We start from the raw sequence: 27,658 nt of genomic DNA, 5'->3' as shown, positions 1-27,658 counted from the left end.
CGAAGGGCGGGGCCGGTCGCGCGCTCACCCCGCGCCGCCGGACGTGACGCGTTCCGGGCCGTGCGGGGCAGCGGCAGCGGCGGGAGGTGAGGGGCCGGGGCTCAGCGGGGCCGGGGCTCAGCGGGGCTCTCCTTTCCTCCATCCCCCCGGGGTCCGGGGGAGCCCCCGGGTCGGGTGTTCGCGGCCTCCCCCGGGCGGGCGGGCGGGCCCGGGCCGGGAGCCGTGCGGCGGGGTCGGTGGGCAGGGCCCCGGCCGCGGCCTGGCCGCTCGCTGGGGACCGGCTGTGGCGGTGAGCTCCCGGCTGCTGCTGTGCCACAGGAAATCGGAATAGACCCGGGGGAGCCTTTTGGTTTAAGGATTTGTGTAAGCATAGCCCTAAAGGACAAAATGAAGGTGGGTGTTCCGGCACCGTGTGCGGTCGAAAGTTCTTGATTGTCCTCCGTGTGTTACAGGTGAAATGGTTCTCATGTGCTGAACTCCAGCTTGGGTTGCCTCGTTGCTGCACGCTGAGAAGCTTGTAAAAAAGCAGGAAGTCAAGATGAAGAGCAGGGTGACACAAGTAAATGTAAGTGTTCTTAAATTGTAGAATTTGATCACTCCCATGTCGCTGGTAATTAGGTTTGTAGTTGATAGTACATTAAATAAAGCTTCCTGAATGGAAAGCGAGTAATATCTGTAACAGACAGCAGCTGTTTGCAAGATAAATACTACTAGGAATCAGTAAATTACAGCTATTTCTATCTGCTTTTCTCCTTCTTCTCTGCAATCAAAGTCCTGAATATTGTTAGTGTAAATTACCGGTGTAAAATTATAATAATTGGTCAAACTGACTGAATGCTGATGGATCAACAGTAAGCATGAAGAAGAATGGAGCAAGATTTTGAAAAATTTAACAACAATCTTGAAATATATAGAGACAATAAGTAGCAGTTAATTTGACAATTGTATGTCGTACTATGCATGTTAAAACTTTTAATAGCTATATGTCCCATTTCTGAGTGGATGGGTGTGATTTTTTGGGAATGCAAGAAAAAATTTAGAAATGCTGTTTGCAAAGTACACCAGGTTTGGGACGTGTTAGCAGAGCAATACTGTTATGATGCACTGCCTCAGATCTGGTATTACTCTGCCTGTTTGTCCAGAGTTGGAACCTGCATCAGCTTCTTCACTATTTTAGACCCAACTTTTCTGACTTGAGTGGCTTTTAGTAGGGATGCTTGAGGGGCAGTTTTATACCTTCTCCTGTTTTCCCAGTCTGGTAGTGCTCCCTCGTCTGTCAAAATAAGCCAGTCAGCAAAAGCACACTGTTTGGACACTTTCAGTTAATCATTTTGATGAAAGTGGACAAGGAAGGAGGACTAACTTGTGGCAGAAAACCTGGTCACAGGGAGCTGAGGGTGATAATTTCTTCAACAAGCACAGCTCCTTTTGCAAGGAGATGTATAAATGGCAAACACAGAAATGGCCAGAAATAGCATTGTTTTATTTCTGTGAATGCTTGCCTTTTTGGTTCTCTGGGCAGAGACAGATGATAAAGAACCCACGAGAATGGATCATCCTAAAAAGACCCAGTGCCTTCTTCCTATCTGCTAGATAGGATTTAAATACAGGAACTATTTTGTGTTATTCAAAGATTTTTTTATTACCACTTTCTTGGAAGCTTAGGATGCAGACTGGCATTATATTACTGGCTGGGGGAAAAAAAACAACTTAAGGACTTTTCTTACCCTTGAATGAATTCAGTGATTTGCTCTGTGGTGTCATGATCATTGAAAGGGTAGAAAACATTGGTGAGTCTGTGAATTTCTTGTACAATCTCCACTGTCAAAGATAATGTGGCTCTAAAACAGGTGGGCATAACTTATAGGGATGCATGCTCCCAGTGGACAATGCAATGCCCTTCTTTTGTATCCTTACCTTGATGCATGCTGGATGTTATTTTAGCAAATTGAAGTGCACCCTAGGAAAGGCAACATTCTAGGATATGTTATAGTGGCCTCAAAAATGCAGTTATTGGTTTGCATATATACACACCCCCCCCCCAGTTAAGTTTTTGGAGATAACAGCTGCCCTGCTTTTTATGGAAGAGGTGTCATTTCCTTCTGGTCACCCAAAGTTTTAACTGGTTCTTTGGTGTGCCAGTTGGTGGAGAGGGTGCTGCTTCAATGAACGAGCTGAGTGTTGCTGCAGGGATTCTGTCAAAGTGCATAAGGACATGCTTTTGTTGAGTTTGTGCATCAAGTGGGGTGTTCCCTATTCCACAGATGATCACTCTGTAACATGACATTGTGGTTCTGAAAAATCATAAATAGTATTTTAAAGGAGGAGATGACCCTTGCAATGAAAGTACTCAGGTTACAAATGCTGCTGCTTGACTCTACCAAAGTTGTTTAGAAACATGTTAATGAATAAATTTACTCTTTGTGGTAGATGCTGTCACATTCTGATTTTTTATAACTCCATACTTCTAAATGTCATGGTTCAACACATGGAATTTTGTGTGAGCTGTTTAAGTGTGCATCATTTACACAATCCTGCAAATCTGCCAAATAAATCAATGCAACTCAGATGCTTGTAATGTATGAAACTAGGAATGACTCATGAGGAAATAAATTGTGATTAGTAAAGAGGGGGGGAACATAAGGAAAAATTACTCAATAAAGGGAATTTTTAGGAGAGAGGAAAAACACTCTTTAAGCAAGAAATTCTGTTCATGGTATTGTGTGTGATACAACAAATGAAAATGGCATCTGAAAGAAGGAAGCAAGAAAGGCAGACTAATGGTCCATCTACTCTAGTCTCCAGTGGTAATTAACAGCAGATGCCTTAAAGAGTTTAGGAATAGGGGAATTTTTAAAAGTAGTTGCCCATGTACACTCCCACTCTCTACTTGTTTGCACCTTCCTGAGCCAGATCAAGTTTTTTGGTAACCCTAGTGGATTTTTCTTCAGTGTTTGTTCAGTGCCGTGAACCTGTGGAAGCATTTGGCATCTGCAGCATCCTGTAGCAGGATGTCCAGCTGTTTAACTGCTTGTTCCTAGAGAACCAGGAACCTCTCCTTGTCATACCTGACTGCCATCAGCTTTATTTGGTGGCCCTCCTAGTAAAGGAGTGGGAACTGAGGCATGGGATGCTTTGATCTGAAGATAGGCGCTCACAGTCACATTGGGGCTTGATTTTTTTTTTTTCCTTTCCTTAAAGCATGGTTCCAGTCATGACAGGAAGGAAAACTACAGTTCCCGACATGAAAGTTTGTCTCCAGAGGACAGGTAAAATGACTGATATTTGTATCCTTCAATTCTGTATATATGCACCTCACATAGTGAGTTACAGAAGCTAAAAAAATCATCAGGTTATGTTTCTTTTTATATGTTACCGTAACTAAGTGGTAAAAAGCAAGTGTGGATTTAGTAAAATACTTGAGTGTCAATATAACAGTAATTAAATGGATTTGTTACTAAAACTTAGCATTTATTTAAATTATCATGAGACTTGAAAGTGAAAATTACATGCTAGATTTTTGCTTGAAGTCACATATTGCTGATACCACAGTTATCATTTTTGGGCAAGATTACTTTCTGCTCTACAGGCAAAAGAAAGTAGAAACAAATGAATACATGTGCTCCAAGGAATGCAAGCTGCTGAATTTACCATTGGTATTTGATGTTATTACTGTTAAACATTTAATTTCAGATTCTAAGAGCTTTATTTTACAGTGCTTCTTTGCTTTTTGATAATTTTTTCCTGATGACAAATTATTGTTAAAGTAGACCCTTTTATTGGAGTGGCACGTAATTTGAAACTCACATTGCAGAATTGGAACACTTCTGCATTGTTGCATTATATTGCAAGTATATATTAATACCATTGCTTTTCTCAGCCTCTTACTAAAAGTTTTTGTCTTGGGTTGTGAGTAGGGATATGGAGCGTGATCGGTCTCGGTCTCCATCTCCCAGGAAGAGGAGGTACTCTGATGACAGCAGATATGATGAGGAATATTCAAGACGGGAATACTATGATGACAGAACTTCAGATGGAAGGTCTGGAGCCCTTTCTTAATCAGTAATGAAATACTTACTTTTAAAGAATAAAATGTGAAAGCTTTTCACATACACTTGGGTGTTTAGTGGGTATTTTTTTTACTTTTAGAAGGATGGAAAGGGGGAGAGATAGACACTATGAGAGATGGGAGGACAGAGAATATGATCGAAGGAAGCAGAGGAGATACTCATCACCTGACCGTAGGAGTCCAGAGAGGTCGACAGGCCAGAGCTCACTTGCTCATGATGAGACCACCTCAAAGAAGAAGAAAGAAGAAGTGGATCCAATCCTCACTCGCACAGGTGGTGCATATATTCCACCTGCCAAGCTCAGGATGATGCAAGAGCAAATCACTGATAAAAATAGGTGAGTTCAAATTTACATAGTAGGTTTTTGCTGCAGGCAAAACAGTTAAGGCGCTTAGAGGATGTTTGGAAAGGTGGGATCCATTAAGGGTTGTGATCATTGTTTTGAAGATATATTTTTATCAGAAGAGAGATAAGAGAATCAGATTAAACTGTATCTGCTGCAACATGGAAATTATAAAGTAAAGCAGGATACTAAATGTAGCTAGGATTTTTTTGGGACATCTTATAAAACAACATACTGAGTTTTACCATATCTGCAGAGAATTACACTTCAGTTTATCATGTTGTTTCAATGGTTTTCTAGTGATTGAGTGTATAATTGTGAACAACTCTTCACATTTATGCAGTGAATATTTTTAATTTATTTTAGTGATTAAATGAAAATGTGAATATATTATATATATATATATGTATAAAAAAACTTGTTCAGTCGCTCAGTGCAACTTCAAATTTATACATTATTAATTTGTGATACTGTGTAATAGCTTGGCGTACCAGAGGATGAGTTGGGAAGCATTGAAGAAGTCGATCAATGGTCTTGTCAATAAAGTGAACGTTTCTAATATAGAAAACATCATCCATGAGCTCCTTCAGGAGAATATTGTTCGGGGAAGGTAAGTCTTGGTATTTTACAATAATTCTTTTGCTTTTATGGAACATGTACACTCTTCAGGTGTACACTGTTGTGTGTGCTATAAGTAGTGTATGTGTGTTAGTCAGATCTTAGTATTAACCTTAGGCCATATTGTCCTATTCAGAATAGTCTCTTACTTGGGAAAGGGATTGTGTGCTTGGTGGAATAGAAGAGTGCAACAGATGGTGTATATTTCCTTTTCTTAAGGTTTTCCCAATGCATTTTACTTGAATAACTTGTAATTTATAGTTGTCATTGTCTATCTATAAATTGGCACCATTTCCCTCCTTAGTTGGTTCTGTACTTCCAAACTTGCACAAAGGTGCATTTAAAAGTAATGACACGAACTTTTACCTGGCTGTCAAGTCCTTTCCTGAGGTTTTAAGTAGATGATAAATAAGAATTGAAACAGACCACTTTCAGTGGAAGCAAGAAGTAACTAATTTCAAAATGGAAGTGTTCTATTATTGTGCACTAGTATGAAGTGAATTCTATTCCACTTGTCAATGCCAAAGTAAGTAGGAATAAGGTCCGTATGCACTTTGTATTTATTACTCTGTAGGAGTTGTTTTTTTAGGATTTCAGTAGACCACAAAGAAGGTAGATTTGGATATCAGTGTGTACTTTGAAGATTCCACATTTGGAGGTTTGTTTTGCTTTTATCCTCACCCACATGTAGTTGAGTAATACAGCAAAAGTCAAATTCTGTGTGCTCCTAAACATTACAAAAAGCAAAATTGAGAGGAGGGGAAGCAAGTCACAGATTCTTCTCAGTCTTTCTTGATAATAAATGAAAAAGAGATCATTTGAATAATGAAAGAACTGTTATCTCATGAATCCTTTGTTTACATTCATTTAGGCTCTAAGTAGTATTTTATAATCAGTCAAAGTTCAGATTAAAAAAGGGACAATTGCAGGACACAAGGTGGCTTTTTGCATGCTTAGCATTTTTAGGTGTAGCTCTAATGCGAACAATATTTAGTGAAAGATTAGGTAACAGTTTAAGAACTTTCCAGTTCAGAAAGATTTGTGCAAAACATTTTGCAACATTGCAGTTGTGGCATGATAAACCATGGTTTGAAAAAGATGATCTGGTTTCTTCCAGCCATTCCAGCTGCATAAGACTATTTCATGTGGTAAGTACTGAATAAAAACATTACATGTTTTATCACTAGGAAGGTCTTAAAACCCTGCTTATTTTTCTAGGGGATTGCTGTCTAGATCCATTTTGCAAGCTCAGAGCGCCTCTCCGATTTTCACTCACGTTTATGCAGCTCTCGTGGCAATCATCAATTCAAAGTTCCCAAATATTGGTGAATTGATCCTCAAGAGGCTGATACTGAATTTTCGTAAAGGGTATCGCAGAAATGACAAGGTATGTAAAATATAAAGGAGCAACGTGCTGAAATGCGGAATTCTGCAGTGTAACTGTGTCAAGTGTGTTCAAAGGAGCACAGCCAAGACACGGGTCAAGACCAGTCAATGGGACATTTAGTAGTATTAGAGTATCATGAAAGTTTGACAACCTGTTCTGGATTGATACTGTGATAGTTCGGGGTTTTTTTATTAGGGCAGGGATGTTTAATTTTTTATTTTTGAGTGTACCGTCCTAATTGAGAAAAACTACCAGTATCCTTAAATAGCTTCATGACTCCAGTTTGTTTGAGATGCATTAATCTATAGTATGTCTGGGTTAGGAATTTCTTCTTCCGTATGTTAACATTTCCTGGTTTATTTCTTTTGCAGCAACTCTGTCTAACATCTTCAAAATTTGTTGCGCATTTGATGAATCAGAATGTGGTATGTTTCTTTGTTTCTGCTCAATCCAAACCCTGTAGGGCTAATTTTTAGTTTAAGACAGCGGTACCCTAAGCGAAGGTTCTCTGTCTCTTCTGAAAATTGCTGAAAGTGTGAGTTTGGTGCCTGCTTTAAGTTGTTAAGATCTCTTTATAAAAGATGCTGGTAATTGCTTATGCAGTTATCACCACTTATCATTGGACTTATGCTCCAGAGCTTCCCAAGATTTCATGTGTGCGTTTGGGCTTGATGCAAGGCAAGGATCAACTGGGGCTCTGTCTCACAGATCTTAAACAGAATTTTCTTGCATTGTATGTTAGCAGAAGTACACTCAGTTGCATCTAAATCAAATTTATATCCGACTCTGTTCCATTTGTTTGTGTGTCAGAAATCAGGATGCTCTGATTTAAGTAAGGTCAGGAAGCAGTGTCTCAGGAATGTGTTGGGAATGTTCAGCATTTTGGTGAAGAGGAAATTAATCTGAGATGGGTGATTTGCTTATATACCTGGTCCTGGAAGATCTTATTTAATTTTAGATACAATGCACTTAGAACTGGGTTCTGTAATGCAAGTACTGATTTGTTTGTTTCTTGGAAATGCATTCTGTTAGGTTTTTAATGGCAAAATGTTTTTCTTTGCTAGTTTGTTCACTTCAATAGAACAATCACATTCACTAGAAAATTGGCGTAAATACTGCTGGTAAAACTGGATTTGAAATTTTGACTTCCTCTTAATCAGCCTTGCCCCACTACTGCTGCCTTGTGATTAAACTGCTGTGTTGTGGCATCCTCAAAGGCTGGACAGGTCTGTCCAGTAAATGACTGTGGTGGTAGTGTAATATTCTGCATTCTAATTCTTTGCTGCTACTTTTTCCACAGGCTCACGAGGTTTTATGTTTGGAAATGCTCACTTTGCTGCTCGAAAGGCCTACTGATGACAGTATTGAAGTAGCAATTGGATTTATTAAAGAGAGTGGGCTCAAATTAACAGAAGTTTCTCCTAGAGGTATTAATGGTAAGTACAGTTAGCCAAAACCTATCTTGGCATTGGTATTAGTAAATACCTTTCATGTTTACATTTCTGTCTTTTCCAAAGCAATCTTTGATCGCCTTCGACACATTCTGCACGAATCGAAAATCGACATGCGCGTTCAGTACATGATAGAAGTCATGTTTGCTGTACGGAAGGATGGCTTCAAGGATCATCCAATCATTCCAGAGGGATTAGATCTAGTGGAAGAGGAGGATCAGTTTACTCATATGTTGCCATTGGAAGATGACTACAACCCAGAGGATGTTCTTAGTAAGTTAGAAATGAAAGACAAATCCTTAACTGCATTTCCCAAGAAAATTAATTCAAGATTAAAGACTAAGAGCTTTCTTCAATTTGTGTTTAAAATAAAGATTCTCTTTTATTCTAAAGATGTTTTCAAGATGGATCCGAACTTTATGGAAAATGAAGAGAAATACAGAATGCTGAAGAAAGGTAGGGATATTTCTGTGTATGCACAGCCATTACCTATGGCATTTGCTTATTCAGCTGTTGCTGCCAACATTTATTTAAGCGTGGGTGATACTACTGTTCTATAAAACTCATTCAGTTCACGTACCTTTCCTTAGTGTTAGTGCTACTCAGTGTTGTTCCTTCATCTAAGTTTCCATTCAGTTATGATAATCTGCTTTTTGGCTTCTTCGACATTCTGTAACTGAGACATCCTTTCACTCTTCAGGGGTGGGGATCAAGGGGGTTTTTGTAATGAAAGTACTGTGGTCTGTGTTCCATTAACCTGGGATACTGCTCTTTCAGAAATTCTTGATGAAGGTGACACTGAATCTGAAGGAAATCAAGAAGCTGGAAGTAGTGAAGAAGATGAGGAAGATGATGAAGACGAGGATGAGGATGGTAAGTGTATGACTGGCACCTTACAAGCAATTGATGGAATGTAGCTAAACAGGAAAGAAGAACTCAGCTTCTTAGATGTTTTGCAAAACTGAGATGCTCAAATGTTAAGCAGTGTTTTCCTCTTCAGTTATTCTCAGACCTAAGTGTTTACTAGCAAACAGGATAAAAGTCTGAAAGAAAGCATTCAGCACATACAGAAAAGGAAAAGCAACTTTGCCACATTATTGTTGACAGTATTAGTTTGAGATACTGATGATTTCCTTGACAGTATCCTTGGAGAAAAGCCTTGCAAATGTAAGACATGAAAAAGAGCAAAATGAAAAATCTTGCTTGTCACTTTCAAAATTAGGATGGATTTTCTTACAACTGTATTTACATCCTCCATATCTCACTTCCAGTGGAGATAATACTTACTCATTTTCAAATAATGTATTCAATTCCCAGGAAAAAACATTGATGGATAAGCATAACTGAAATTTTTGTGCAGACTGCATGAGAAATGGAAAAGACAGTCAAATATTGTTCCTGTACAATACCAGGAATGGATTTCCTTACTAGTTTGGTGGAATATTTCATAGCAGAGTGTGGAATAGAATAGCAGAGCTCCCTGCCTCATGAAAAGTATGAACATTTGCATAATTTCTCATTTTTTTATGCTTCTACCAAACTTTAAAAAGACTGGAGGAACAGTGAGTATTTCACAAATTTAAGTGTTCCCAGAGTGGTTTTGTTTAGAATGGATTTTTCTACTCTTGCTCCAGGACTTTGCAGAATGCTGCAATGTAGATCCTACAATTAACAGGAGCTAACAATTACCTCTTAAAATCAGAAATGCTGCATAAAGCATTGTATGCCTAGGTTATGCAGAAAATGGATTGCTGATAATGTTGACAAGAAATGTTAAACCTAGAGGTTGCAGTGACTAAGAAACATGAAATATCTTTAGAAGAATTACCCTTTTAAAACTGTCTCTAAATATTTACTTTTGTTACAGATTAAGCAAATACTGATTTCTTTCCTTATCTATAAAAATAAACATTAAAAAAATACATAAACCTGCAAACAGTCCTAAGTACTTCTAGAAAAATAGTGTGCTGCAGACTCAGTAAATGATAAATAGAGCTGTCCTAAAAAATTACTCCATATGTCTTCCTTAATGTTTCACTCTTTACAAACCCATGTTTTTCTGTTCCAGGTCAGAAAGTTACTGTCCATGACAAAACAGAAATTAACCTGGTCTCCTTCCGTCGTACAATTTATCTGGCTATTCAGTCAAGGTAAATATAAATTATACACCTAGGAGTGCAGTTCTTTAGAAGTCAGTGAACTCTAATTCTTTCTTTTAAAATTCTGTCTTGATGTGCAATTTAAAAGAAAAAAAAGTAGGGAAGTGGTATGGAGCCTGACATGTCTGTGTAAAGCAGACTGTTTTCTAAATTGTCATTCTAAAATGAATCTTGTTTGTTTCAAAATTTTTGGGTAGTGGACTGGGACTATTGCTGTAATGAGAACTTTCTGAATGAACGGAAGTCAGTGATCTTCAAATTTTACAGCATTTTGAAAATTTATGAAAATAATTTGAGACACACTTAGATATTCTTGTAGTTTGTCTCCACTTCTGAGATGGAGTTCTTTTATCACCTGCATTGTTTGGAAAATAAGTATGCAGTTAGCAGTCCTGAAGTATAGTCTGCTTGTAGTTACGAACTCCACTTGCAGTTTGTGGCACAAATATTCCAAACCTGCTGGGTGTAGCTTCTTAGTCACCAGGCTGAGAGGAGGGATTGATAACACTGCAAGTCTGATGCTGCATGACGAGTGCAGTGTGGCACAAATATTCCAAACCTGCTGGGTGTAGCTTCTTAGTCACGAGGCTGAGAGGAGGGATTGATCCCCTGCAGCCCATAACACTGCAGGTCTGATGCTGCATGACGAGTGCAATGATGTAGTTGTGGTGTTGATCATTAGACATATGAATTAATGCCGTACTGAGGGTATCAAAGGCTCTCACGTGTCTCAAAGTTACTGTTCAGTACTTTCTTGCCTTACTCAAACTTGTTCATCTGATGTGTGGGAGGGAGGATGTACCCAGTGGTAGCTAAAGGCTTTCAGAACAGGAGTGCAAAGAGGAGACTGTGGTATATATTGCTTTTGGAGCTGGTCTAAAGGGCTTCCATTTCAGCATCTTTCAAAATGTGCAAAACAAGATCCCACTTTTCTGTTTTATTAAGTTTTCTAAGACGATGTGATAGTAATAATGACTTGGATCATCTTGTTTTCAGATTGCCGGCACATGTAATCACTTTGGATTAATTTTCAGATAGAAACTCATGAAATACAAAATGTTTATTAAAAAAACACAACAGCAATAAAGTTTTAGCAAATCAAACGGCTGACATACTTTACTTCAGAACAGTTGAGGATTTAGCACCAATGAGGATTCTTAATATAGTTTTGGAATGTTTTTAGCATAGCATATATTGCACAGATAATAAGTGTTTTTTTCTATTCAGCTTAGACTTTGAAGAATGTGCTCACAAACTGCTGAAGATGGACTTCCCTGAAAGTCAGACTGTAAGCCTTTACTCTTACTCTTCTTGTTACTAACATACAGTACTATGGTAGTATCTAAAAACCTTGCTCACATTCCACGACCTAGTTTGTATAGCAGGCAGATGAATGAGAGTCATTCCTTACAGCTGTGGTTCCTCAAAATTTATTTCACAACCTTTAGAGCAAATAGACTGACACACATTTCATAAGCAATTTGTCTTAAGCATGCGCTCCTTTCTGTCAAACAACACAAATGTTTGCTCATAGCCTTTTGAAAAGATCTGTTGTTTGGACTGGTGAAAGTTCTGTTCTATGACAGTACAGCACCATGACATGGTTCTGTCTCTGGAAGGACTCTGGGTTGAAGATAATATTTGCAGACAGCTGAAGACTTTATCAGTGGGGCTTGAAATTTAGCACAGTGCTATGAGTGTGTTGTTTAGGTGCTTTCACAGTAAGTGGTAAACAGCATATTGAATTAAAGCAGTTTTGAGTGATTGCTTTGCTGTAATTTTGGAGCTCATGAGACTAAAGCCGTTTTGTCCTCAGACTCTGTAAGGTCAATGTGATTGCTGCGTTTTCAAGTAATGGAAACTGTTCTTCATCCAGTACTTTTGTTCAATACTGGTAGAATGTAAATACACATCTATTTTTCCAAGCAGCTTTTCAGACAGCTGTAAGCTGTTATCATAGGAGTTGCACTTGGGTGAGCATTTTAACTTCTTGTGGCTTTAATTATGAGTTTTATTTGAAACAGTGTGTGTAATAAGTAACTTTAGCATAATACTAACTAGTAAAGGGAGATCCGGGCTACACTTAGGTATTTTTTGAGAAATTTTTTGCCTATAATTTTTTCAGTTCTTGTACTGTTGCTTGTTTCTAAGCAATTTACATGGAAGTAAACTAAGACCCGAGATTGTGATTTTTTTTTTTAAATCTGGTTCTCTAATTCTGTACATGAAATGCAATATTAAGCATGCATAAGATTGTAATTGTCAGTGAAGGATACATAATCTGAAGAACTCTAAAGAGAAAAAAATCCTGTTGCCCAGCAAATCAATTCAGCTATAAAGAATACAGCAAACGGTCTAGAATATATGTACTAGGCCATACAACAGAGTTATAGTGCATAACACTACTTGCTTTAGTGAGAACTACTTAACTCTTAGGATTTGATACCATGGCAGTCTCTGTCAGCTTCTAACTTCTGTGGGCAAATGCTGCTCAGAAGAAATAAGGGAAGGAAAAAGAAAAACCCAACAATTAGTATCAACCTGCAGTTCAGTACTTGTTGTAGGAATTACTACAATTCAAGATTGAAAACTGTTGTAAAACTGCGTCCTCTTACCACATGAGGCTTCTACTTTGGAGAGGCTTCTACTGATTTCTTTTTTCCTTAAGACTCCTAACTACCCTTCACCTTGTTTAATCAAAGGTATGAGAGCTATGACTTGCTCATTGTGTAGAATTGAGCTCCTTTATGGGGATAAAAATATTAAAAAAGAAGAAAGACACTTCCTGATCATTGTGAGAGCAGATGGAATAAGCAGATGTAGGCAGTAAAATTATTCAGGGGTTTCTAGGACTTGAGTCTGTACATGTGGATTAAAAAAAAAACCTGAATACATTCAGCAGGAAATTTGTTTAAATTAGCTACCAGATTTTAAGCTTTTGTTCATTCAAGCTACTGTCTTCAGACTGAAGCCTTTATTGAATTAATTCCCTTTGCCTTTATTAAAAAACAAGCTATTATTGAGTTTGCAGATGACACCAAGTTAGGCAGGAGCGTTGATCTGCAGGAGAGCAGGAAGGCAGAGGGATCTGGACAGGCTGTGGGCTGAGGCCATTGGTGTGATGTTCAATGAGGCAGGGTGCTGACTCCTGCCCTTGAGTCACAGCAGCCCCAGGCACAGCTACAGGCTGGGGCAGAGTGGCTGGAAAACTGCCCAGCAGCAAGAAGGAACCTGGAGATGCTGGGCAGCAGATAAACATGATCCAGCAGTGCCCAGGTGACCAAGAAGGCCAGTGGCATCCTGTCCTGGATCTCCTGATCCTGATAGTGTGGCCAGCAGGACAGGGGCAGTGACCATCCCTCTGTACTGGGGACTGAGGCCACACCTGGGGTGCTGTGTGTGGCTGAGGGAGCTGGGCTTCTTCATTCTGGAGAAGAGGTGGCTCGAAGGGGACCTTATCACTCTACAAGTACCCAACAGGAGGGTGTAGCCAGCGGGGGTTGGTCTTTTCTCCCAGATAACAAGTGACAGCACCACAGGAAATGGCATCAAGTTGCACCAGGTGAGGTTTAAATTAAACACTGGGAACAGTTTCTTGACTGATAGGGTGGTCAGTCTTTGAAACAGGCTGCCCAGGGAAGTGGTGGAATCAGCATCCCTGGAAGCGTTCAAAAGAGGTGTCGGTATGGTTTAGTGGTGAACACAGTGGCATTGGATTTACGGTTGGACTTGATCTTAGAGGTATTTTCAACTTTTATAATTCTCTACTACTATTATTTTAGCCATAAAGCACTTCTTTCTTTTTTGGTCTGCTTTACTGAAAGCTCCAGCAATCTGCATTGCAGGATGTTGCATCTTATTTCTTCGCACTTTCTGATCCAAAGCTTTAAACAGTCTTGAGAAATTCCTGAAATGTTTGGTGAACTCTTGGGTGAACCTGCAAACTTTGTTTATGCTCATTCTCTGTTCCAACTCCTACTATGAATGGCAGTCTTCATGAGAAGCAGGAACTAGAGCATTTAGCTGAACTATTCCTTAAAAATCAGGTGTAACTTAAGATTTTCATTGCAAAATTTTTTTCAAATCAAATCTGCTTTTCCTCTGAAAGGCTTCACTTAATAAAGTAATATGTATTGAATTTTGTCATAAAGACTGTTTTCCACAAGCTTTGAGTAGTAAATTGTCAATTACATACAATCAAAAAATTAGTCAGAATATCTGAAACCTAAAGACAGATGCAAACAACAGGTTTGAGACTAATACAGTCTTAATGACCATCTTTCTGGGTAACTCTTCCAGAAATCTTCTTCTGTGTAGAATGTTTTGGTATGATTATCAGGGTTGAGTTCAGAAATACATTAGCAGTTTTTACCAGTGGTTGAAGTATCAGATCATTGTGTCACATTAACTTCTGTGCAACACAAGTCGTTCGTCTGTTTAATACCAGTAATGGATCTATCACACAGCTCTGACTCACAGAAAGAGGATTAAGTTTCAGATGGATAATCTGTGGACTGGAACAACATAATACTGCTTTTTGGCATTGCAGTTTAGGACCAGCTGCTGAGGAGGGATGTCAGCCGTCCTGTGATTTTTTTTTTTTTTTTTTTGAGGGAAAACATTTTAAGTGTTACTTCATTTCTAAGTAAATTTACTAGGAGTGGGTTTGCTTTTATTCATGTTATTTAGACCCAGCTGAAGCCCACAAATCAAAAGTGAAATAGCTTTACTGTCTGTACTTCAGTCTGTGCAAAGCTGTTCTAAACAAGCCTTGCAATTGCTTCTTTGAGCATATGTTCAGCCTTGGCAGAGCTCACTGTTTTACTTTTTTAAAAAATACTGTTATTATCTCTGTTAAAGCTGTGTTAATCCCATGTATTACCAAAGAAGAAAATTTAAATAAATGAAAACTGTAGTTAGAGTAGTGTGGTATTACCGGTTGTTCTGGCTTCTGAACTGTGAGGAAAAGCAAGCAAACAAGACTGGCTGAAATGCAGACAACTAAAAATAATTAAATCGACCATACATTGTTCTTACTCTGTGAAAATGTGCCTAAATCGATTGGCTTTTAGGCTTTGTTTGTTTCTTGGTTTCTGATAAGAACTAAACTTGTATACAGAAATGTTGCTAAATTAAATTAGAGCCTCTTCTAACACTGTGCATATTCCAGATAAAGATAATGCGTCACCAGATTTTATTTTCTTTTACTTGAAATGAAAAAAATTCTTGCAGGCACAGCCTTCTTGAAAGAATTATGCATGCATCTGACACATCTCCATTTTTACAGGGTGGTGTCACTTGCTCAAAGCAGTCCTAGTTGGTGGTGTGGGAGTGTCAGTGTCTCGTGTTATTTATGCCTTGAGTCTTGAAGATAACACAAGTACTTATGTTGGCCTGACTATTTTCACTTTCAGTGAAAATATAGTTCAGAAAACTGATCTAGAGCAGGATGGTCTAAGGCTGATAACTACGCTTTTGTCAAATTGATGATTTCTTAGATACATTAATTTCTTCTCTAGTTGGAGGGTATTGCAGCTGGTAGGTTTAGCAACTGCACCCTGATTAGTTCACAGCCTTGCTACTGGCTGTAAAAGATAATCATCCTCAAGTAGCTTTCCTGTGTTTTGAAGTAGGATGTTTTTTGTGGACCTGAGGTGCAGGATCATTCTAAATTTCCATGATTTGTCAGCTTAAAAAAAAGTACATCACATGTACATACCATGTTGTGGTATTTGTTGATGTCTGCAAAGTGAAGGTACAGAATCCATACAGAGTTAGGCTGTTGTGTTACTGATAGCAGGCATTAGTTAGAATTCTGCCTAGATTTTGGTCTTCCACGTATGTGTGTAGGCATTTAACCTAAGGAGGTGGAATTGCTCAGTGAAATCACTTAAAGTGAAGTTTTGCATGTGCAGTCTTCAGGCAGTAGGAAAGAGATACTCTGGGACTTCAATGTATTGTTCCATTTTTGTGTGTTGCAGACTAGTAGCAGCATGATTTAAAATATATCTATCCTTATATCCCGTTAATGATTCCAGTATAGAATACTAAGTCTGATTTACACAAGATTTGTGATAACCATATTCAGTTTTAAGCATATGTTGCTCTAAACAGAAAAGGGATTGAGCAAAAAAAAGGGACAAAAGTTGAGGAAGACCATTAGCAGAGCGCAGGACAGACCTGGAGACTTTGTAGTAGCTGCTAAAATCACTGCACATAGCTTGGCAAGAAGCTGCCTGCTGCTGAAACACCTTCCGTGGCTTTGTCAGCTTTGGTTCTAAGTGGCAACTTGACAAATTAAGAAGAGAAAGCAGAGATGCTGGGAAAAGTAGGCTGTGTGATGGTTGCACCCATTAAAATATGCAGCAGTAAGGAAAGCTTTAAGGTAGTCAGTGGGAGTAAAATAGGCATCAGTGAATTAAAAGAGAAAAAAGTGTGGCATCTGTAAAAGCAGTGAAAATACATAAAATGCAAGGCACTTGTTTCACATAATTCCAATTTCACATTGATTTAAACGGACCTGAGGCCTGCACTAGGTTTGCTCCTGGCAAACCAATTCCTTTAGTTCCATGAAGAAACTTCTAGAAATGAAGTGTTGACATTGAAAATGTTGTATTTTAAGAATAGCTTACAGGGTGGGGATGTCTCATGATGGCTTCAGCTTGTGTATGCAATGGATGGAACAGAGCTGTGGACTGGCAGGGGAAGGAAGGTGGAAATGGCATCACTTCCAGCCATGAAAGGCAGAAGTGACCTCCACGTGGAGGCAGCCTGGGGGGCAGCTCTGAAACTGCAGTCTTGGCTGAATGCAAATCTTACAGAAATTGCAAAAACGGTGAGAATGGGCAGGGAGGAAGTACTAGCACCATGATCAGAAGGGGATAAGTTACTTTAGCTCTTCTGCCTGCCTTGAACACAGCCTTTGTGTGAAGCTGAGAGAAGATGGATTGGGCAGGGTTTGCTTGTGTTTTAAAATTGTAAAACCGGGAGAAAAAACGAGTCTGATTTTTCTGTCTTTTCCTTTAGCATCTTTAAATGTATGATGGTACCTGCCATGTTAGGTTGAGGCATGGTTCATCTAAACCATTATTCTGTTTGGGTAAGAGCAGAATAGAGACTGTTTAGGGAGAACTGTGAGAAATGCACTGCATTTAGAAGGAGCTTTCTCTTTATTGTCTGTCTTGGCAGTTCTGGGAAGTGCTGTTGTTCTCTATACAGTAATAAATTCAAGATCTTCATAAAAGATGATTCACCATCTGTATGAGATGTCAGCTATTTTGAAGTGTTTTACTTCGTGATTGGATAGCTATGTATGCTTTCTTAACTATGCTGAGTAATTACTTATTGAGCTTTGTATGAAAACAGTTAAACAACACAATATAGAAATTGCCTGTAAAATTGGGGAACAAATTCTTTGTGGTCTTCAAAACGAGTGATGAGCTAAATAACAGGCTCTTCATGCCATAAACATCATTGGGAGTACAGATATTAGTTCACTAACTTTTGAATCTGTAAATTAAGCTAGAATTGCCATCTGACCTTGTTGCATCTCTCAAAAAGTAATTAAATAATTGTAAAGTTTGTTAATTTTAAATCTGAAAGACAGTTAACTCTAGACCTAACCTCAAATTGTTTGGATAACACCAGCAAGAATATCTTTATGGGCAAACCTTATTTTTGTACATGTGGTTATTCAATATATCCTCCTAGAAATCATTGTAATATTTAATTAAAATGTTAAAATATTTAATTACTGTAAACCACAGGGGATACCAAGGCTATAATTGCATTTAAAATGAGGAGGAAAAGTAATTTGTTTTTCAAGTCTTCCTGACATTATTAACAGCGGCATCAGCACTTTACCCTTTTTATTGTTAAAAACTGATTAACTGCAGCATTACTGTAAAATGGGATAATATAAAAAGTTAATATGCATTTTAATACATCACATTAACACTGTGTGGCAATGTTAAAAGGAATGCCTCTAAACACATCTGTAAGTTTATTTGATATATTACTGCCTTGTTATTTGGAGGAGTGGTTTCTTTTCTTGTTCAGCATGGTTGGCTTTTTATTTGTTTTGAGCTTTTCTAATGGGCAAAAATGTTCCTTCTGAATACTTGCTTGGAAGAATGACACAAGTGGGAGAACACGAAATCCAGTATGAAATTGTCTCTTTAAACTAATGGTAACATTACCATTAGTTTAAAGAGAAGTTAAACTAATAATGAAAGATACATGATTGACAGCCAGAAACCTATTTGGGAGTGTCCTAAATTGGATTACACTATGGAATTGATCTTAGGAGAAAACAGTAATTAAAAAAGTGAATGGGCAAAAACTGCAGGGCTATTTTAAGCATTGTGTGACTTCATGGCTTATAATTTGTATAAAAACATTTGCTCACTTGCCTGCCTTAATGTTGCCAAATGTACCCTAAACCAATTCACAGCTGCATCTGAGGCAGAAGGTCAGGGGAATAAGTTTGGAATATTTCTGATTTTGGAAATAACTGCTAAGAAGTGCATGTTGTGTTTCCAAATGGTTTGTCTGTAAGCCATTTTAACACTTGGAAGTTGTAAAGAGTTTTTATTTTCTGTAAATGCAGGGATTGGTACTATTTCAAACAAACAAAAAGAAACCCTAAGAAGAATATCACAAAAAGAAGCAACTGACAAACAAAAACAAAACTAAAAAAGCCCTCAAAACTTTCACTTTGTGCATTGTGTTAACACATAAATCTTAGTTTAGGCAGGAGAGGAAATTTGAAGGGCAAAAGTTCATATTCATGTCCCAGAGAAATTCAGAAAACTACCGGTGTTGCTAATGAAGTTTGATTTAGTAGTCACTTCAAAGCTCACATCTATGTAAGGCTTCCTTCAGTTGTTTGGTGTGTACTGATGGGGTTTTTTTGCTGCTACAGTGAATTTACCTGGAGAAATATTCTTTTTTTTCATAACCCAGAAAGAGCTGTGCAATATGATACTTGACTGCTGTGCTCAGCAAAGGACCTACGAGAAATTCTTTGGGTTACTGGCAGGGGTGAGTTCTGTTTCAGATTTTGTACTTTATGATAGAGTAAAACAATGAAAATTTCTATTTTTTATGTGTCAAACTTAAGTTTTAAAGGATAAATAAAACTAATAGTCTTTTTATCATTCTGAAAATGCTTATGTTAGTTGATTGCTTTAGTGGATTGAGATAGCACTTTGATTGTAAAAAGCATAGTAAATGCAGAAAGAGAATTGACTTTCCCTTTATGTTGTTGCTTATTTTGCCTCCCTTTTTTCTCATTATGGTAGAACAATAAATCAGTGGCAAAGAAATGGTAAAAAGACATGATAGTATTATGAGCTACCAGAAAATAGCCTTTTTACAGTGCTAAAAAGTAATCTTGGAGACTCTTGTCATTTACCACCTTGTTCAAAGCTGCTTAGCAGGTTTAATTTAGAGCACAAGATTGAATACTTACTGTCCTGAGCTTGGGGGTATTTTGTTTGCTCTTCAATAACCAGCTAACTCTCTGGTTTTGTGTAACTAACTGCTAATTTAGGTGCAATTATGTCTTACTTAAGGTTTCCCTATCAATAATATTGACAAGTCTGAAGAGTTAAGATGAAATACTTGTCTCCTCAAGGGAGCAAGCTGTGCTGAAAGGGAATGTTTCTTCCCATTTGTATTTTTCATCCATTATTCCAGGAAATCCTTTTGCTGACAGTCACAAAGCAGTAACCATATGAATCTGCATGTTCAGATGAATGTAAATGTTGATTTCTATATCCTCTGAAATGTTTATGTCCAAAATGTCTTATTCCTGCTTCCTGCTGCCTCTCTAAACTGAAATAGTCATTTAGTGATGTCCTGAAAAAACTTGGGGTTGTATCAGGTGAAAATACTTGATGTATAGAAGTCAAGGAAAATGCTGGATAACTTGCTGTAGTTCAGAATTGATAATTACTGCTTTGCAATGCAAATGAGTTTCTTATCCTAACAACTGCTCAAAGCTATAAAATATATCCATTTGAGTATTTGCTCTTCTTCAAAGGGTTATTTAAAACAGAAGTCTTGCAGTAAATATTGACACCATTAGATCACTTATTTGTAGGTTATTTGCATGTTTAGTGTTCTGTTTAAAGTGGTGGTTTAAATGGTGCCATGTTGTTTCAGCGTTTCTGCATGCTAAAGAAGGAATATATGGAGTCCTTTGAAGCCATTTTCAAGGAGCAGTACGATACCATTCATCGTCTGGAAACGAACAAACTGAGGAACGTGGCCAAGATGTTTGCTCATCTCCTGTACACCGATTCGATTCCCTGGAGTGTAAGTTAAAACAAAAAGCCATTGTTCTTGAGCTCCAGTACTCCACAGTAACATACAGTAACATACATACTAATTCTAGTATTATTCTGCAGTTTCTAATGACTTGTGGCAAACTGGATTATCTTAAGTAACTTCGCAGACACTGTTGAAGAATTCTGGTTTGTTCCATCTCCTTTTTCTCCCTCTTGTGTATCATCATCTTCTCTCCCCATTTTTCAGTAGTTGATTTAAGCTATTATTTTAGGGAGTTGAGCTGGAATTGGTTGCTTAAAAAGTGCCTCTTTTGGAAAAGAGTTTTGAGCTTCTAAATTTTGATAAATTAGAAATTGTATTGAATTATAAGACAGTTAAAAATACTGTCATTTTATGATTTAAATACCTAATAAATAAAAGCAGTGTCACATTTTGTTATATATTATTATATAGCATTTAAAATGAAATAAATATCAAGGTAACTTCTCATATTGTCTTGTTCTTGTTTCATAGCCTAGTCTAACTGTCATTCTTCGAGCACACATATGTCAGTCCAAATATTTTACCTATCCAGTATTTAAGTCCCAAATCACTTAACTTGCCAGAAATTCATGCATCTGATTTTGTCTTGTGGAGCTTTCCTAAATTAAAAAAAAATCCTTAAAGAATTACTAACATAAATATGATCAGCAGCTGCTCCCATGTGGTAGAAAAGACTTTTTGAGAAAGACAGTCTTGACTAGAATTTGTGAATCTTGGGGAAAAAATATCAGTCTTTATTAGTTATTTCAGGAGGACAAAAGTTTCTAAGATAAGAAAATAATGTATGTTTAAACCTAAAGGTTAATGCTTTTCTGAATATTTTCAGGTCCTTGAATGTATAATACTGAGTGAAGAAACTACCACATCCTCCAGTAGAATTTTTGTCAAAATATTCTTTCAGGAACTCAGTGAATATATGGGACTTCCAAATTTAAATGCAAGATTAAAAGATGTGTAAGTTGAAATTTTATTTTCAAGACTGTAAATTTAATTAGGTTCTTTATCTGAAAACGTACAGCTAAGAACTCTGTGTTCAGGTTCAAGTGAGACTGCCCTTCTGTAGCAGCAGTGCTTCAAGAATAAGTTCATGTATGGATTTAGTCATTGCAAGGAGTCACTTTTGAAGCTGAGTGCATTGCCGTCATTTTGGGTTCAAGTACGTGCATGACTCTTTTTAAGATGTATCTGTTCCCCCTCCACCCCTCAGTGACACTCAGCTACCGTAACAATTTCCAAGTGTGAGTTTATTTTTATATATTGTCAGCTGTATAGCTGCATAATAAATGTTACTGGGGCTTCTCTTTCTGGCAAAACTTAGGAAAAAACACACAACTATTAGTAACAGTTTCTCTAGGATTACTTACTAATCTTTAATTGTAGTATACTTAACATTCTTTTAAATCTGTATGGGATTTAATGTGTTACATTCTGACAATGTTACTTGCAGTTGCTTGAGCTATTTCCTCTAAGTTGGGATTTCTTCTGTGTATGGTGAAGAATTTGGTAGATGCTTTAGTTCGTGTAAACTTAAATTTAAAACTATCCCTAAGTCCTTATATGAGGGGATTTCAGCGTGCATCCCTAATTTTTGTGCTTCTTGGTCAGCACCTGTTATGCTTTGCTATTCCAGGTTGCTGCAGTTCCACAGGTCACTTCAGGGCTTCACAAAGCTGGGGTTTCTGTTCTCGTTATCTGTCACTATGTACAGAGCTCTCCTGTGTGTGAAGTTTATGTTGTCATAAAAGAGCAAGTTTTTAAATAGCATTTGATTAGATGCATCACAGGTACAAACAATGAAAGCGTTGAAAAATGCACAACAGAAAAACTTTTCTTGTGGAGATTCATGCAGTTTCTTTTTCAGTTTCTTTATGTCAGTGGGAGTGCTGAGCTGGCATGGTGTTTAATATGGATGTTTGTTTTCATCAGGACACTGCAGCCTTTCTTTGAGGGATTATTGCCTCGGGATAACCCAAGAAACACTCGCTTTGCCATCAATTTCTTCACTTCTATTGGCCTTGGAGGACTAACGTGAGAAACTTTTCTCATTTACTATTTACCTTCTTCATCTTCCCTCTCCCCCATGAACAAAAAATAAAATTGAAGAACAATTTTTTTTTTTTTTTTTTTTTGATAATTAGGGATGAATTACGGGAACATCTTAAAAATGCACCAAAGTTGATCATGACACAGAAGCAAAATGTTGAGTCATCAGATTCCTCCTCATCTTCAGACACAGACTCTTCCTCAGATTCTGATTCTGACAGCAGCAGTAGTAGTTCAGAGTCATCGAGCAGCAGTGACTCCTCATCTAGCAGTGACAGCAGCAGTGACTCAGGTATTTCAACACCAGCAGTACAACTATTTGCTTTTCTTTTCTTTATTTCTCAGATCTGTTTATTACTCTTTCTGTGTATACTTCTTTTGAGGAAAATCTGGCTATAGACAGTGGTCATTTCTCTGTTTTAAAAACTAATAATTTTTTTTAAGTTTTAAAATATTAAATATTTCTCAAGGAAATTTATTTTTGAATTTGTACTCAGAAAAACAGAATTCCATTTTTAGAGACTTAAATATCTGAGAAATGTTCGTTTGTAGATTACTTTTTTTACACAATTGATATCTGTTGCACTCTACAGTGATTTCAGTTTATTGGAGGATTGAGGGATTAGAGTCATTCCCAATTATTTTCTCTGGGTTTACTCTAGAGACTCATGTCTACAACTCTTTTTTTCTTGGCTTAATTGAGTGAGCTTGATACTCCTTGTGTCTTTCCCTGGAAATATGTGCTTCTTCCTTCTTCCTTCCAGAAATCAGTTCTTCAGTTCTAGCAATGTGTTTAAATATTGTTCTCCATGTGAGTCCCTATTTATAATTCTTCTGCTTCAGGAAAAGATTGTGTGGCAATATAGTGAAAATTCTTGTCTGTAGAGGAATTTCCAAGGAAGAATTAGCTTTTTCTTATAATTTATTTTGTATTTCCGTGCATTATAATTAGCATTTAGTGTCTTATACTGTTGTGCTGATGTAGAAACTTCTATTAGACATGAACTGTCATAAGCATTGCTCAATCTTTAAAGTAGTTGCTATTATGAGATAGTGTGTGCAGTCTCCCCCAGTATATATAGCAGGAGCAGATGATAGCACAGCATGACTTCCTGTAGCACAGAAGTTCGCTGATTCAAAGTTAATTTGATTTATTACATGTCTTTGAAATGAAAATGATGAATAGAATAAAAGCAGTGTGAACTGCTCCTGCTTTGGAAATGCAGTTCTGTTCTCCAGCACAATCTCCCGTCCAAGGTGGAGCTGTGTGTCATGGCTAACAGCATTAGTGACGACAGCACGCGCGGAGGGCGCAGCCAAACAGGGTCAGCGGAGGCACTGGCTCAGCACAGAGCCAGATGGTCCTGCAGGGACAGCTGCAGCTCTGCTGAGCTGCTTGATAGGAACCAGAGGGGTCAATCCTTAGTGACAAACCAAGTCTGCAGTCTGGGACTAGGAACAGGCTTTTTCAAAGTTTAGGACCTTCTCTTTTACTACTTGCCTTTTCTCCACTGAGAAACACATTCACTGAAATTCACATCTTGATACCTTTGCAGCCTGCATACGCTTTTCAGTTTCTTGTGTACCTTAATACAGTGGTCAGAACACTAATTGGGGATAACAGTAAGCTTTAATGGTTAACTGAGTTGAGGTTCCATTACTGATTGTACCTCTAAAGTCTTCCTGTGTTTACAGCTTTTTAAATCTATAAAATTACTTGGAAGAGTTAAGAGGCATTTTTCAGAGGAATGTGTGGCAGTATTTCAGTGTTAGTGCAGTGTATGAGAGAAAAATAGAAAACCTGATGATCAGAAGTAGAGCTAAGTTAGAGTTTACTGTCGTACTGCCTGTTAATACTTGGAACTTCATCAGCTTGCTCAGCTCAGCACTGCCCTGGGGAGGTAGTTCTAAACCAGGAGGATAAAATACATCTGCCATCAAAGCAGATGGTTCTTTTCTGTTTGCTTTCTCAGGTCTTTTCCTACATACTGGTGGATGAAAATAGTATGGAAAACACTGCTTAAAAAACCATAATGGATTAAAATATATCTGAATTGATCCATCATTGCATTTTAAGAGAATGTCAGCAAGCCTTAGTTCAGACACGAGCCTAGACAATTCAGATAATTCAGGTACTAATAAATCAGTTTATGGCTGTGATATTTTCAAAAGGTGATGAGAAGCAGCTGATGTGATTCTATAGTTCATGCACTAAGGTGAATGAATGGCTATTGTAAATGGCTGTTAGTGCCAAATACTGTCGAGTGGGATCTAAAGGTCCCTGATGAAGAGCAAACAGCAAGGTAAGACCTGTTCCACTGAGATGAGACTACTGTGTATTTAGAAATACAGAAGTTAGTTTTAGTCTTGTTGACAAAGCTATCACTATTCCTCCTGAAAAATGAGCCTGAAGGCCATTGTTGTAGTGCTGCAATACCATTATCTCAAGCCATTTCATCCTACTTCTTTTTCCACATGGGATAGTGTTGGAGATTTTACCTCATCTGCTGTTTTTCATCTCCAATGACTGATAAGCTTTTCCAGGAAAAGTAAATTATTTTGAGACTGGATAGTCTGGGAAAGGTCATCTTCCTAAAAAAAAGATTATTTGTGAGAGTGCTTTGGTGTATGACTTTACAGCCTATGCCTGGTCCTTGGGTACAAGTCAGCAAGAGGGTGTTGACAGGTAGAGGTGTTCAAAAGACAGGCATCACATGCAGATGGCAAAGGGATAAAAATAAGGAGTTCATTATTTAGGACCCTTTGTCCAGATACATGTGCAGAAGTGTTTTCTGGCAAAAAAAACACTCTCTAGAACTCTTTCTGTAGTTTGATAGATTTAATATACTAAATTAAAATGCAACCTTAGTTCCATAATTTGTTATAATTTCAGATGTTTCTAAAGCCAAAAGGAAGAGAACGCAAAAGAAAAATAGAGAATCTGAGAAAGTTTCCAGGAAAAAACAAGAAAGGAGAAGGAAATCGCATGAAAAGAAAATTGGAAGGAGGCAGCAAGAGGAAAGAAGTGATACTGAGAGCAAATCAGAAAGAAATCACCGACATTTAAGAGAATCACATAGGAGAGATGATGTTTCAAAGTACCACCACAGAGATGAGTCCAACGGCAGAGATGGTTACCACAGCGGAAAGGATAGGAACCACGAAAGAAGTAAGGATCCAGAAAACAAACACAGTAATTCCAAACTGAAGAAAGCAGAAAGAAGAGCTTCTGTGTCTGATGATGAAAACTACAGACATCGGAGCAAAGACGATGGACATCGGAGTAGGAAAAGAGAGAGATCCAAGTCCCGCGAGAGGGAGCGCGGGCGCTGCAGCCCGCGGGAGGAGGAGCAGGAGGAGCGCTCCAGGAACGGCTCGGAGAGGCAGCAGCGGGACAAGGCCAGCCGTCACCCCGAGCAGCACCGGGAGCCGCGCAGGAGCGACGGGGACAGGCGCAGGGACAGCTCCCCGCACCGGCGGAAATGAAGCGCGGCCGCCGGGGCCATCAAGGTGCATTTCCGAGCTGGCAGAACTGTATTTTAAAATCTATTACTGAAGTTTCTTTGAAAAGAAGATTTTGTACAAAGTGATAGTTGGCATTTGTAAATTTTACCAGACTTTTTCAAATTTTCAGTAACACTTTTTTATAACTGTATCATCGAATCTTTCTGTTCTGTTCATTGTTTGGAAAGACAAAGCTCTTTTATTTTGTGAATAAAACAGTGAGATACCAGCAAATTGGGTATTTTGTCACTTAGTTTCAAGTATTTCTAATTGTAACTTCACAATCTAAAAAACCGTTGGTTTTTTAACTTCACTTGTTAAAGTGAAAGCCAGATGCTGAGGCTGGGGTGAAAATGTTAAGAATTTCAGACTCCGATGTGAATGTTACATGAGAAAACGATAAAATTTTCAAACAGGCATTCTATATCTGCATGTTCTTTCAACCTTGCAAGCATGAAAGCCTTTTGACCAAAATCTTCAGGAAATACTCAGTTGATTTTTTTTCTTCAAGACTTAAAAATTGAAAACACAACGTTGCTGTTTTGAATGTCACATGTGAAAGTGTGTCAGCTTGTTCTGTGACTTTTCACAATGTTTTTTAATATTTTGACATCCTGAGCTAGTTTCACTTGAGATCTTTTTGGAAAAAAGGTTGGTTTGGTTTTATTTTTTCAGTTGTGACTTGATTTCCAAGTCTTAGTCTTCAACTCTACCCCTACAGCCAGAACATTTAAGGAACTTCTTTTCCAGTATATAAAAACAAAGAAAGGAAAACAGGAGATGTCTCAAATTTTTTTACATGTTTTGAAGTGCTCAAGTTTTTTGGAAGCGGAGTTCAGAAAAAAACAACCCTCAATTACTGCACCACTTTATGATATAAAAATGTTCTGTCTGGGGTCATGGGGCACAACTCAGTCTTGATTTCATGAGAAATTAATCAAAATCAGCTGGTTAAGACTAATTCTCAAAAGTAAGTTACGTGAAAATTTGCAAAGTCTTCAGGATTGAAATAGGAAATAGTGTGGGGGCATGGTCAATGGGAAAGAGGTGGTAGTTGCAGATTATGCAGTTGTTGTTGCTGCATGACATTTTTTTATTTGTGAAATTAATACAATTGCTGGACACAAGAGAACTTTCATATTTCATGTGTAAATCATATTTCCTGTATAAAGCATAAGAAATACATTTGAGCTGTTTTATAACAGAAAGCAGAACCATTCCTAAGGAAATAGATCAGTTTTGCCTAAATCTTGTCACAGCATTTTTCTAAGAAAAATGTCTAATTTTTTTTCTGTATTTGACAGAATTTATTTCTGCAACCTTACATGTAAAAAAATTATTTCAGTCAAAAACATTTTCATAGAAAATAAAGTTATAATGTAGAATAAAAAAGATTTCTATCTTGTTAAGGCACACAGCTAAAAATACTTCGATGGCATCATGTGTTACGTGTTTAAAATGTTGGCTTTTTGCCCAACACACATCTCATTTTCAAAATGATGTGTGCATTTTGGCAGTGTGTTAAATCCACAAAAACTTAATTTAAAAGAATGTTTTTCCAAAGAGAAATGTGCTAATTCTTATGTTTCTTTGATAGCTCTGTATGCACATTATCGAAAAGAATCTATACTCCATAATGCTTTAATTGCACAAGCTTACTTAATATATCTACAGTAATGCTTCCCTTAATATATTATGGGTTTAATAGCCTATATTTTATTAACCCATAACATTTGAGATATTCAGAT

General features: G+C 37.7%; 1 protein-coding gene across 3 annotated transcripts; it reads left to right on the top strand.

Moving 5' to 3' along the window:
* CWC22 (CWC22 spliceosome associated protein homolog) lies at positions 1–27,658 on the top strand. 3 transcript variants are annotated; one of them, XM_041403643.1, is made up of 20 exons: positions 1–86; positions 453–565; positions 3,202–3,269; positions 3,918–4,040; positions 4,153–4,407; positions 4,895–5,023; positions 6,250–6,418; positions 6,790–6,843; positions 7,719–7,854; positions 7,936–8,142; positions 8,263–8,325; positions 8,647–8,742; positions 9,938–10,019; positions 11,256–11,316; positions 18,993–19,070; positions 20,196–20,348; positions 21,190–21,317; positions 22,290–22,391; positions 22,502–22,698; positions 25,300–27,658. In XM_041403643.1, exons 2-20 carry the CDS (start codon positions 539–541, stop codon positions 25,890–25,892), a joined length of 2,721 nt encoding a protein of 906 aa, XP_041259577.1. In that variant the 5' UTR covers positions 1–86; positions 453–538; the 3' UTR covers positions 25,893–27,658. The 3 variants fall into 3 exon arrangements, with proteins under 3 accessions (XP_041259577.1, XP_041259574.1, XP_041259576.1); XM_041403640.1 differs by having other exon boundaries at positions 4,150–4,407; positions 25,300–27,050; XM_041403642.1 differs by lacking the exon at positions 1–86 and adding an exon at positions 257–363 and having other exon boundaries at positions 4,150–4,407; positions 25,300–27,050.

The sequence above is a fragment of the Onychostruthus taczanowskii genome, unplaced genomic scaffold (assembly GCF_017590055.1).
Source record: "Onychostruthus taczanowskii isolate IOZ18803 unplaced genomic scaffold, ASM1759005v1 scaffold20, whole genome shotgun sequence".
Taxonomy (NCBI): Eukaryota; Metazoa; Chordata; class Aves; order Passeriformes; family Passeridae; genus Onychostruthus; species Onychostruthus taczanowskii.
The sequence above is the reverse complement of the archived record's forward strand: the minus strand, read 5'-3'. Positions and strand labels throughout refer to the sequence as shown.